The 13,466-nt window shown below is 41.9% G+C and overlaps 1 protein-coding gene across 1 annotated transcript; it reads right to left on the reverse strand.

Moving 5' to 3' along the window:
• Positions 1–9,839: 9,839 nt before the first annotated feature.
• Positions 9,840–12,318, reverse strand: LOC125507755 (60S ribosomal protein L36-3-like). Its single transcript, XM_048672246.1, has 4 exons — positions 12,191–12,318; positions 11,981–12,110; positions 10,758–10,957; positions 9,840–10,149 (listed from the first exon to the last, which is right to left on the reverse strand). Exons 2-4 carry the CDS (start codon positions 12,080–12,082, stop codon positions 10,113–10,115), a joined length of 339 nt encoding a protein of 112 aa, XP_048528203.1. The 5' UTR covers positions 12,083–12,110; positions 12,191–12,318; the 3' UTR covers positions 9,840–10,112.
• Positions 12,319–13,466: the final 1,148 nt, after the last annotated feature.

Genomic DNA, 13,466 nt, shown 5'->3' on the forward strand with positions numbered 1-13,466 from the left:
CATGACGATCTTCAAGTTCCTGATACTTAACGTGAAGATTTTTTATGTCTTCAATTAAGGATTCGGATCGAGTCATTTCAGCACCCAACAGATCATCGCTTCTGTCTAACAGTTTTTGAATATGTTCCATGGCTTTCTGTTGTTCAGTTGCAATTTTAGCAAGTGTTTTGTAACTGGGTTTTGAATCACAATCAGAGTCATCGTCACTAGATGTTTGATAGTGAGTAGTGCGTTTGTTTACCTTGGCACCGCGTGCCATGAAGCAGTAGGTAGGAGTGGAGTAGTCCTTGTCATTTGCATCGGTGTTGGTGATGAAGTCATTGTCTTCAGTGTTGAAGATGGACTTGGCGACGTATGCTGTAGCCAGACTTGCAATGCCAGAATCAGACTCCTCCTCAGACTCCACCTCTGCCTCCTCAGAAGCGGACTCCTCCTCTGAATCCATTTCCTTGCCAACAAACGCACGTGCCTTGCCAGATGAGCTCTTCTTGTGTGATGAAGGCTTTGAGGAAGACTTGGAAGAAGACTTTGTGTATTTCTTCTTCTTGTCGTCAGAGTCATATTCCTTGCTCTTCTTCTTCTTTCTGTTCTCATTGTCCCACTGTGGACACTCAGAGATGAAGTGTCCAGTTTTCTTGCACTTGTGGCATGTTTTTTTCTTGTAGTCATGAGCAGAAGCTTCATTATTCCTTGAGCTTGATCGTGAAGACTTTCTGAAGCCTTTCTTCTTGGTGAATTTTTGGAACTTCTTCACTAGCATTGCAAGTTCCCTTCCAATGTCTTCAGGATCATCAGAACTACTGTCAGATTCTTCTTCAGATGAGGAAACAGCTTTTGCCTTCAAGGCACGAGTTCGCCCATAGTTTGGACCGTAGATATCTCTTTTCTCTGAAAGCTGAAACTCATGTGTATTGAGCCTCTCAAGTATGTCAGACGGATCGAGTGTCTTGAAATCAGGACGTTCTTGGATCATCAGGGCCAGGATGTCAAACGAACTATCAAGTGATCTCAGCGGCGTCTTGACGACTTCGTGTTTGGTAATATCAGTGGCGCCGAGGGCTTGAAGCTCATTTGTGATGTCAGTGAGTGTGTCAAATGTGTGCTGGATATTCTCATTGTCATTTCGCTTGAAGCGGTTGAAGAGATTGCGAAGGACACTGATTCTTTGATCTCTCTGGGTTGAGATGCCTTCATTGACCTTGGAGAGCCAGTCCCAAACCAGCTTGGATGTCTTCAAAGCACTCACACGGCCATACTGTCCTTTGGTCAGATGACCACAGATGATGTTCTTGGCAGTAGAGTCCAGTTGAACGAATTTCTTGACATCAGCAGCAGTGACACCTTCTCCAGCCTTGGGAACGCCGTTCTCGACGACATACCATAGGTCGACATCAATGGCTTCAAGATGCATACGCATCTTATTCTTCCAGTAGGGATATTCAGTTCCATCGAAGACGGGGCACGCAGCGGAGACTTTAATTATCCCTGCAGTCGACATAGCTAAAACTCCAGGTGGTTAAACCGAATCACACAGAACAAGGGAGCATCTTGCTCTGATACCAATTGAAAGTGCGTTATATCGACTAGAGGAGGGTGAATAGGCGATTTTTATGAAAGTCTTCAAAACGTGGAAGTTATGAAGACAAACAGTAGAGATATGCCTATTACTTTGCAGCGGAAGTTAGACTACACTAGGCAAGCCATGGTCAAGTATCAGCAGAGTGAAAGCAAAGTGACAAATAGCTGTAGTGTAATAAGGATCAGGTAGGAAGATACTATGAAGCCAAACAGATCATACACTCACGTTGTGAAGACAACAGATAGAACAGACACGCAATGACTTCATGACTTCACAATGAGTGATCAGTAAGTAAAAGGAAGTGAAGGTGAAACCAGTGACTCGTTGAAGACAATGATGTGTTGGACCAGTTCCAGTTGCTGTGACAACTGTACGTCTGGTTGGAGCGGCTAGGTATTTAAACCTTAGGACACACAGTCCCGGACACCCAGTCCTGAACACGCAGCTCAGGACACCAAGTCCTCACCGTATTCTCCTTGAGCTAAGGTCACATAGTCCTCGCCCAATCACTTTGGTAAGTCTTCAAGGTAGACTCCCAAACCTTCACAGACTTCGTTCACTGGCAATCCACAATGTCTCTTGGATGCTCTGAACGCGACGCCTAACCGTCTGGGGATGCACAGTCCTCAAGTGTAATAAGTCTTCAGATCACACAGACAAGAAGACTTAAGTGATGCCCAATGTTCTCTGGCTCTGAGTGGTTAGGGCTTTATTCTCGCAAGGAATTCTCTCTCTCAAAGGCTTCGAGGTGGGTTGCTCTCAAACGACAAAAGCCGTACTCTCAATCTGAGCAGCCAACCGTTTATGGTTGTAGGGGGTGGGCTATTTATAGCCACTTGGCAACCCGACCTGATTTGTCCGAAATGACCCTGGGTCACTAAGGAACTGACATGTGTCTCAACGGTCAGATTTCAAACTCTCATGGCAACTTTACTTGGGCTACAAGCAAAGCTGACTTGCCCGGCTCTGGACAAGATTCGCTCTCATTGTCTTCACTCGAAGACATAGGTTTTTGGTTTAGGCATCACTTCAGTCATTCTGACTGGTTCTCCTGGACCCCACTTAACAGTACGGTGGTTCCTATGACTCAACACAAAAGAAAAAGAACTACGAAAGATCTAAGTCTTCGAGCTCCATAGGCTTCATATCGTGTCTTCTCTTGTCATAGTCTTCAAAGTGAATATCTTCATATACCACCTTTGACTTCAATGTCTTCATACATTTTTAGGGGTCATCTCTGGTAGTAAAACCGAATCAATGAGGGACTTCTACCTGTGTTATCCTGCAATTCTCACAAACACATTAGTCCCTCAACTAGGTTTGTCGTCAATACTCCAAAACCAACTAGGGGTGGCACTAGATGCACTTGCAGTCTCCGCGTGCCTCGGTTATCTCTTACCTGAGCCCTTTACTTATGCACTTTACTTTGTGATAGCCATATTGTTCTTTGTCATATATCTTGCTATCACATAGTTGCTTATCTTGTTTAGCATAAGTTGTTGGTGCACATAGGTGAGCCTAGTTGTTTTAGGTTTTGTGCTTGGCAAATTAACCACTAGGTTTATTCCGCATTTGTTCAAGCCTAAACCGTAATTATTTTAAAGCGCCTATTCACCCCTCCACCCCTCTAGGCGACATCCACGATCTTTCACCAACTCTGAAACAATCCACAATTAGCGGACAAAAGTCTCAACATCCTCCAGGGGAGAGTCGGCAAAACACATTACAAATAGAGATGCCAGCATACAAATAGACCAATTTAAGGGCTCCTTTAATTCAAAGAAATTGCATACAACTTCTGTAGGATTGGATCCTACTAGAATTTTTCTTATCTTTGTACTACTTCCTATAGGAAATCTAGCAATCACTACAACCTCTGTTTAGAATTTCTTTGATGGAATCAAAAGAATTTGGTTGCATACAAAATCCTGTAGGATTTGAGCAGGTAAGACACTCCAATCCCCCTATCCTATGAATTCTCATAAACGCGGAGTGTTAGAAACAAGAGATTCTTATCAAAGTGTACAACCTACTAAAACTGTCTTCAGTTTCCGCTCATTAGAAAATCATCTTGCTGAAGAGAGAATTCCTTATTTAACACTGTCTAAAGCTTTGTTTTCTCTATTTGGCACTGAAAAAAGAGATATTTCTTCCCTATCTAACACAACCTTTAAATTTTGTTCCCAATATAACACATTTTTTTCATGCAAACAATGCTAAATGACATGAAATGACAAACATCTATTCAGTCCTTTTCTCTATTCCAGTGTCTTATTTAAGGCTGGAGTCCACGGTTAGTGTAACAGAATAACACAAAAGGTTCAAGTACGTTGTCTTATTTAAGGGAACCGTTGTGTAGCACAAGCAAGGCCAAAGGCTCAAGTACGTACATACATATGCAGCTAGAGACGAGCACGTTCTTCTTCTAGGGTACGCTGATGGTTATCGAAAGCTGGCTAGACTCTGCACCTTCGTTCCTGACAAGCAGACTCCTCACGGACTGCTCAGGAACACTTTCCTTGAATAAAGCTCTTGAATGTTGCCTGCAAAAAAAAGTTAATCAAGTTGCCTGTGTATTTCTGAGCTCGCACGGCGTGCGCTGCATTTGAGTGAATCGATCTAGCATTCTAAAATCAACACTCCACCACGGGCTCGCCCAACACCCGCCCGCTCTCGTCCGCTGTGCTTTGGTCGCCCCTGGTGGGAGCTCCTATTCGGCGCTCCAGGCGCCAGGGAAGCTCACGCGCCGGCACAGGTGGGCCGGCCCATGTACACATTCACATTGGAGAAAAAATGAAAAAGAGAACAAGAAAAAACATGAAAAACCAAAAGAAAACATGAGTTCAAAAAAGTTCATGGATTTTTAAAAAATCTTAAACTTGAAGAAAAAGCTCATCAATTTGAAAAGAAGTTCATAAATTTATCTTAAAACATCATTGAATTTGAAAAAAATAACAAAAAAGTTTATCGATTTTGAAAAAAGTTCACCTATTTTTAAAAAATCATCATTTTTGCAAAACTTCCTACTCTCTCTCTCTCTCTCTCGGTTTACAGGGCGTGCGCGTACTCCTAGGTCATCAATTTGACCAAACTAATACAAGTCATATATTACAAAATATATACCAATATAAACTTTGGAGTTTCTACTCTCAAAGGGTATAATTTTTGTGTTATATACTCCCTTCATTCCTAAATATTTGTCTTTCTAGAAATTTTAAATGGACTACCACATACGGATGCATATACACATATTTTAGAGTGTAGATTCACTCATTTTGCTCCGTATGTAGTCACTTATTGAAATCTTTAAAAAGACAAATATTTAGGAACAAAGGGAGTAGTTTATATTAGGGTGATAAAATTGGCAACCTAGGTATACGCGCAGGACTTGTAAATTGAAACGGAGGTAGTATAAAAATCAACAATTTAAAAAAAGGTTCATCAATTCTATAAAAAGTTCTTAAAATTGAAAAAAAATCATCATTTTTTAAGAAAAAACTTCACCAATTCTAGGAAAAGTTCACGAAATTTAAGTAAAAAAGAAAAAATAGCTAAATGGGCCGGCCCAGCTTAGAGGGCTTCATGCGCTCGTTTGCAAAATGAACAGTAACGAACCCATGAAGCACCAAATAGGTGCGAAGGAAATGAGTGACCTGACCTGACTGGTGCTTCTAGTGCCAGGGGTAAACTTGTCATTTCATGTGTTATATGGGGAACAGGATTTCAACCGAATTTTTTATTAATAATAATTAATAACCCAATAATTTGGAAACTAGTGACGGGGAAGTGGAAATTTTAAAAATAGTAAGGACACTAAGTACAATGGCGTCCACAGCTGGATGCTATCGAGGATAGCGTCCAGGTCTGGACGCTATTAGTAAGTGCGTCCGATCAAGTGATTCGCCTAACCATCAGATTCGACTAAATCGGGTCTTTCCTAATGACAGACAGAAGTTACGCGAGGTTTAAAACCCTAGTACGCATGCAGTTTGCGCTCCTGGAGCTCGCCGTATGGTAAGAAATCTCTGGCAGCCGGCAACACTGATCATCACAGGAGCGGCAAGGTCTCATCAGCCGCTCGCCATTAGGATCCTCCAATTGACTTTGTGCTTGATTCATGTTAGTTGTTGTACTGTCCTACTGAATCTCCTTTGTTTTAATCTTTATGCAATTGATTCAATGATTTACAAGCAGACACTCTATAAATGATTGGATTGGTATTCCTGAATTACAATCCTTAATTGGGTGGTTTGTGAGAAGCCAAATTTTCAGTCGTGAGTCTATGGTAGATCAATTTAAAATTGTGATATTCACTTGCTGCACGTTCATGTTTGTAGGTGCATATAAGAATATGTTAATCGTTCTGGTTTACGTGGATGGTGAAGTGCAACATGGGTCCATGAGTGTGGAGTATACTATTCCTCCCAAGTTAACATTTCCAGCATCCGAGAATACCACTTTTGAAGATATCAAGAGTGAGACATGTCGAGGACTTGCACATGTTAATGTCAGTGCTCAAACGAACCTGAATATCCAAGCTCGCTTTGATATTGGAGCTCCTGGACCACATTATTTTCAGTTAATTCCAATATATGAGGAAAGAGGGTGGAACATGATTTTTGAGAAGACCAAGTCCCGGACAACGTGGCAAGTGATAGAGTTATATGTTAACATCACGCCAAATCAAGACATGTTGAGCCAAGTCAGCGGTGGAAGCAACATACCAATAATTGAAAGGCACTTACAAAGGTATGGAAGTGCAGTGCACTCGTCATTGCATCAAACATCTGCCAGTGGTTTTCCAAATTCTAGTTCGTGTGGTCTTGATTTCGACATGGCACATGCTCCATCTTCTACTCATGGTACTGTGACAAATGATTTTCCAACAAGTACTGTCAATGACCCATATGATCAGGAGGATACAGAGACAGAGGAGGATTTTATGGGACATGATGATGATGAGCATGATTCTGATGCCGCACCTAGCCAGAGTTCAGACGAAGATCCAGAACCAAGCGTTATGCATCATGTTAATGCATTTCCATTCATGCGTACATGTGGACAGAATGGCGTGAGAGCCTTTGGTGACATATCTATACTAACGTACTAACGGAGACGACAGCAGATGAAAGTTTTTTTGGATGCAAGAAGCACTTTCAAAGCCCATTGTCAGAGCAGCAAATTTTTGATTCAAAAGAGCACCTCAAAATTGCGATTGGTGAATTTCACATAAACATGAACTTGAAAGTGAAGTCCAACACAAGCAGTCAATCTAAACTTGTAGCAGAGTGTATTGATGACAGTTGCATGTGGAGGTTGTATGCAATACCAACAAAAATTGGTTCATGTTGGCAAATAAGGAAATGTCCTTATTCTCACACTTGTCGTGCACCGGCTAATAGAACTGACCATTCTCAGTTATCGGCCTCTATAATTGCAGATGTGATTCGTGAAGCACTCAAGGATGACCTAGAGTTGAGTATAAAAAATGTGCGGGCATTGGTCAAACAACGTTACAGAAATGTGAGACCATCATACAATAAGTTGTGGCGTGGAAGGGAGAAGGCCATAGCACAACTTTTTGGTAGCTGGGAAGGATCATACAATCTTCTCATCCCCTTCCTCAAGGCTATTAGAGTAAAAAATCCAGGTACAAAGTATGTTCTTCTATCAAAACCCATGACATTAGAAGGGCATAGAGAATTTCGATGTGTTGCTTGGGCATTTGGACCTTGCATTGCAGCAGTTCCCCACCTTCGACCTGTAATAAGTGTGGATGCATCATTTCTATCAGGAAGATACAAGGGCCGGTTGATAATGGCTTGCGGATATGATGCTAATAATAAGTTAATACCTCTTGCATTTGCCATTGTTGAGAAATAGGACGCTACGAACTGGGGCTGGTTCATGAGATGGTTGCGGAGGGAGGTAATTGGTGTTGGAAAGTTCATGTGTGTGATTTCAGATCGCCACAAAGCAATCAAATGGGTGTTTAAGCAACCACACCTTGGGTGGAATGAAAGTGCTGGCGAGTGTGTGCATCGCTTGTGCTCTCAACATGTCGTAGAGAACCTATACAAAGCTTTTTGTGATGATGACATTTTGAAAATTTTCAAGTGGGCAGTCAAGAAAAAGAAACCTCGTAGGTTTGAGGAGGGCATGTCATCTATTGAACATACTTGTCCCGATGCAACAACATATCTTAGAAAGGTCGGTAAGTATTTGCAGGAAGACAAAAATGAGCAAGAGAAGCCTGAGAAAGTATTTCAATGCAAGGATGGGGGTTACCGGTGGGGGATCATGACAAGCAATGGGTCGGAGTCCTTAAACAATGTGTTTAGGCTTTCCCGAAGGCTACCGGTGGCAGCAATTGTGGAGGAGACATTTTCAAAGTGCTTAGAGTGGTTTGTAGAAAGAAGGCGAAGTGCTCTTAACTTGGTTGACGAAGGCAACCAATGGTCCGAACGGGTGGACAAACTATTAGTTAAAAGGGGCGACAAGGCAGGACATATGCATGTTATTTCATATGGTGATGAAGTTGGAATATTTGAGGTCAAGGTTGATAATGAGAGGGTTGCATTACACAATGGAGATCATGCTCTTTTTATTCATAAAGACTTTAAGTACAAGGTCACTCTGCAACCAAATACTTCTCCATCTTGTGACTGCCTAAAGCCAAACCTGACCGATGTGCCATGTGCTCATTTGCTTGCTGTTTGCAAGTACAGGAATCTAAATGAAAATCAAATAGTTCATTCATATTATTCTTCTGAAGTACTTGCAAACACTTGGGCTGGACAATTTCATCCTTACGGGAACCAAAATGAGCAAACACTTGGGCCCATTATTATTCTTCAGGATACTCCACTAGATAAACCTCAGTAAATCATATTCTCTCTCAGTATGAGCTATGCTTATGAAACCAATGAGAAATCATTAAAGCTGCTGCATCAACAATATCAATCATTTACCGTCAACTACATACTCAGCACGGTTCATTCCACATAAGGAGATGGAAGTGCTGAACACTAAGTAGCTAGACAACAACAATAAGCCACACATGACATACTGACAAATGCAGCTATGCAGCAACGATGAATTCAAAAGGATCATCCACACAGTGGAAAACGTAGCAAATACAGTCATCCATCAGCATCTGATTTAGAATCATGGAAATGACGCAATCATAAGCACACTCACCATAGTAAACCAGATTTTGAAGGTTCTCTTTGCTAACTTTCTTAAATACATTGCTTTTAATCTCGGCAAAATTATTGGACACCAAAAGAGCCAATAGTGCATTGTTATGTTCAGGAATAGACTTTTTTTCACTCAGTATCAATGTCAATCTATTAATCAGAAGAAGAGACAAATACCATGCAAGAAATAGAAGATATTTTCTAGCATCTATTGTAGTGTGCTATTCAATTGGAGAGGAAGAACATACAGCTTCAGGGGAAAAGTACAGAGCCTACCGTCCTGTGCTCCGGCGGGTGATGATTGAGGCTGCAAGGAATGCTGGGACGAGGAACGGAACAGTTGTGCTGACCGCGGTCGAGAGAAGAGAGAAGGGCCGTCAACTCCGTCAAACTCGCCGTGGTGGCGCAACCTAGTTTGACAGAGGTGGGAGGCTACCACGAGGTGTTCTAGGGGATGACAGGGAGGCGAGGTGTTCTAGGTGATGACAGGGAGGCGGCCTTGAGGAGGTGGGCGAGAGATGAGGTGGAGGGCGGCGGCGGCAGCGGTGGCCGAGGGGGCGATGGGCTGATGGGCCGAATCTGCTGGATAGGAGCCCAGCCTAAACGTGGACGTGATTGATGCTAGCGTCCAGTCCAGGACGTCGCTTATACTAGCGTCCGTGCATGGACACCAAAATGCCTAGCGTCCTTACTATTTCTAAAAAATGTAATTATCCTTTCCTCGTTTCATAATTCCGTGATTACTAATTACTATTAATAAAAAATTCGGGGATTTCAAAGTAGGTATTAAATAAGGAAGAAATATTTCTTCAGAGTCAAATAGGGAAACGAAATTTAAAACTGTGTTAAACAAGGAATTCTTTCATTGCACAAAGGGAGGTCAAAACAGTGTTTCCTATTAGACGTGTAAAGAATAGCTATATTTTTTGCAGGGGCAAGAAATGGCTATATGTGAAGATGCTTTGTACTAGGAAGGCGCTATTAACAGATGCTCATACAGTTAACACATAACAAATCAAGATATTAGGTCTCTGAAAGAAATGGATGCTGTAATGGGGGTATGGGCTCCAAGTTCACACCGTGGCAGGGCTTTCTGAAAACATATAACAATCGCAGGTACAAAACCCAGACAAGCTACATAACTGAATAAACAGCAGAGTACCAAGTAATCAAACAAAGGCACCAGACTCATGTAAAAATCTTAAAAAGATTGGTCTTCTCAAAATAGAAACCACGGGCTAAAGATAGTGTCAACACAATGGCCATAGCTCTATAGGTACGGACTGGTAATACAGGACTTTGCTTCCGGATAAAATTCACCAGCTAGCCAAGTTCTATTTCTTCTTGTCACCAGCACCACCACCAGCAGACCTGCATATCATGAGACAACATTTTAGTCATTTATAAAACAACTGTTGCAGCAAAACAGAATGGCAACTATTTTTTCCTGAATGTAGAAGACATTAAATTGGTCAGACAAAAGAAAAAACTAAACTACAAGAAAATAGAAACATGATTATGCTGAAGATTGCATTGTATATGCAACACCGAAAACCCTACCATCTTCCAAGTGGGAACTGCTGTCTACAACCTATACTACTTGACATGGAGAAAAGCCACATCTACAAATTAAAAAAAAATATTGGAAGAATTGTTGAGTGCATAGGCAATAAGCAACAACTGAACGCCTAGAGACAAGATAGGCACTAGGCAGAGATTAAAAAAATGGAATTTAGACCTAGCGCTTTATTTAAGCTTTGGCTGGAAGCCATCACAGCATTTCTTAATTGAAAGATTTTTTTTGTCTTCAATTCACTTATAAACCAAACAAATTCATAATTCTCCTACTACTAGAGGATGCACTATGCACTAATGCTCTAGGTAACTACGTAGTCCAGAACAAAAAGGAAAACTGAATAATAGGGCAGCAGAGTCAAATAATGTTCATAATATAAATGTTAAGTCTAGTTGTTACACACCTCATCTTCCTAAGGACACTTGACATCTCCTCTCTCTTCTTCTTTGCTCTCTTGTGAGTACCAAGCTTTCTCTTGGCGACCTTGAGTGCACGCTTGTCCTTTCCAACCTTAAGAAGCTCAGTGATACGCTTCTCATAGGGAGCAAATCCAGCAACCTCCCTGATCAAGTTCCTGACAAAATGCACCCTCTTTGTACCTTTCTGCAAAATATGCGAACATAACAATGTAAGGATAACTGCAAACTGATAGACATGCTATAATAATTCAGCTGAGCATATAGGAGCATGTAAGTGCAGAGTTAACTTTGTTTCAGTTTCACACAAGTTACAATTCCTTAAAAAAAAGCCAACTAGAATAGCCGAATAACAATTTGGTCCCAAACTCAGCAAGGTTCTATTTTACTTTTAACACGACTTGACAACAGTTGTAAATAATATCAAGGAAGGAAGGTGATCTGAATCTGCATTGGCTATTACTTAAATGCAGAAATACAACAGGCCCGTGTAGGTAATCAAGCCCAATACAGAATCCAGATTTACACATGAAAACAAGAGGCTATCAATGCTGCCAAGTTACACAAGGCCATGGTTATGCATCGAACAATATGAGAATTAAGACTAATACTAGATGGCATTGAAAACTGCATTAACAACTATTTACAGATGAATATTGCAATATCCCTCAAAAAGGTGTGTAGCACAGTCAGTGATACTTTAGAAATGAAAATACAAGGTACTTGATTGAGCGGCCACATTTCACCAACAACTATAGACCTCCAGGACTAGCAACTTAGGACTTCTTAAATATCAAAAATGCCAAAGGTGTGTTGATGCATCATTACATCACTGCAGACACAAGGCTGCTCTCAATCTTGTAGAATTTTTATCAGTTCTCAATTCGGCGAGCTTCCATGCAATACAAGGTACACCTCACAGATATTTACCCCGACTACTTTTACCCTTTAGTAGCATCAACCATACTATGCTACAGTGTTCTTAACATCAAGCTCACCACCCTTTTCTTGATCATAACTACAACAGACACGAAAATAATACTAAACCTAGTAGACTAAAACAACGGAACTACCGAGCAAACACAGATCTAGAGAACAGTCCGAGGCCAGTACAATCTAAATGGGCAGATCAAGCGGGCACTGAGAACAAATCAGAAGACGCATATGGGCAGGAGAAGGAGGATATCGGAGGTTAGAGACGGCTTATTACCCCCTTGCGGTCGGACGGGCGAGGCGGCAGCTCGCGCTTGGTGACGACGTGGCCCTTGTTGATGCCCACGAAGAGCCCTGACTTGGGCTGCGACGGCGCCATGGCCGGACTCCCACTCGCTCCTGCTAACCTGCAACGGACGCACGCAAGGTTACGAGTGATCTGACACAAGATTCATGGTGCGGGCGGCGGCGCTGCTTGCAGGCTTACGTTGAGAATGGATGCAAGTGAAACCCTAATCCGCCGCCAGCGCCCGGGAAGAAACCCTAAGCTGCGTGAGGCAGGATCTTATATATGGCCAGGGCGTGAAATCTCTCCACGCTAGACTGATGGGCCTGTCTTCGTGGGCTTACTCGGCTTATTTTGCTCACCTTATGGATAGGCCCACTTTTGTGCGTGTGTAAGTTGTTAGCGCAAAATGCAGTATTTGATGCCAAAAAAATAAAATTACAGTGTTTGATTTGCTAAAAAAAATGCAGTATTTGATCATTTGAACAACATATAAATGCGGTGTTTCTGCTATGTTAGCTAGGAGCCAAAACATTATCTTTACTTTTAGAGAAAGGAAGAAAATACATTATTTACCGCAAAAAGATACAATACACACACCACGGTGAAAACAAAATGTCACACGAACCGATAACAAAATTGTCAGCCTTTTTTCATATGAGTGCGCCTAAAACTCAGCCTACTCAGTCAAGTGATGTCATCCCATGAGTTAATACTATGTAAACATTTTTGTATTGGTTGATTTTTTCACTCACTTGCAACTGAGAAAACCTCAGTGGCTTCCTGCTTACAACTCCTATGGCAATGCAAATCTGATGGTTCTAGATTGATAAAGATCTATCTGGATTCTTTGTCGGTTGAGAATTAACAAAATCGTTTTCATATTCATAGTGTTCCCAGGCTTTTTTGTGTGGGCGAAGAACACCGTATGTAAAGACCATCGACCAGGACACATATGTTGTCGCGACACTCGATGGCACGTAAAAGAAGGTCGAGACCCTAGAGTGCAACAAACGTTGATACCACCAATATGTAAGAATATGAGTCTCCTCCAACATACCTCAAGTACCTCGCTGATTTTCAGGCGACACTAGAGAGGGCACCACAAGTACGGGTAGCCAGGGATGACTCAAAAGGACGGTTAATATGTGAGATGATGTCTCTTTGCCATGGTGATGCATCCGACTACTAGTGTCTTGGACTATGTGAGCCACGATGGTATAACAGAGAGCTAGACCACCATTTTCCGTCACACTAGTGCTGATCGTTGTGCATCCATATGAGAGAGGTGAAACAAGTGACTGCTGGTTCTTGACAATCTAAACTAAACATACGTCCGAAGAGAAAATGGCTTGGGCGACCCGGTCATTTTCTTTGTGAATGTCTGCTCGATTGAATCTGCTCCCCAGAGTTCAATTACTGTACGCTCCACTCTGCGGTCCACTCTTCGTCTCAGATACAGACCGCGTTCCGGTTG

Source organism: Triticum urartu, chromosome 5 (genome assembly GCF_003073215.2).
Source record: "Triticum urartu cultivar G1812 chromosome 5, Tu2.1, whole genome shotgun sequence".
NCBI lineage: Eukaryota > Viridiplantae > Streptophyta > Magnoliopsida > Poales > Poaceae > Triticum > Triticum urartu.

What these genes read in the sequence shown, in the direction of transcription:
- LOC125507755 (XM_048672246.1), bottom strand. Translation starts at nt 12,082, where the DNA reads ATGGCGCCGTCGCAGCCCAAGTCAGGGCTCTTCGTGGGCATCAACAAG. An exon ending in GCCCGTCCGACCGCAAGGGG is followed by an intron (nt 10,958 to 11,980) that starts GTAATAAGCCGT and finishes CATATTTTGCAG; the next exon opens with AAAGGTACAAAGAGGGTGCA. An exon ending in AGTGTCCTTAGGAAGATGAG is followed by an intron (nt 10,150 to 10,757) that starts GTGTGTAACAAC and finishes CATGATATGCAG; the next exon opens with GTCTGCTGGTGGTGGTGCTG.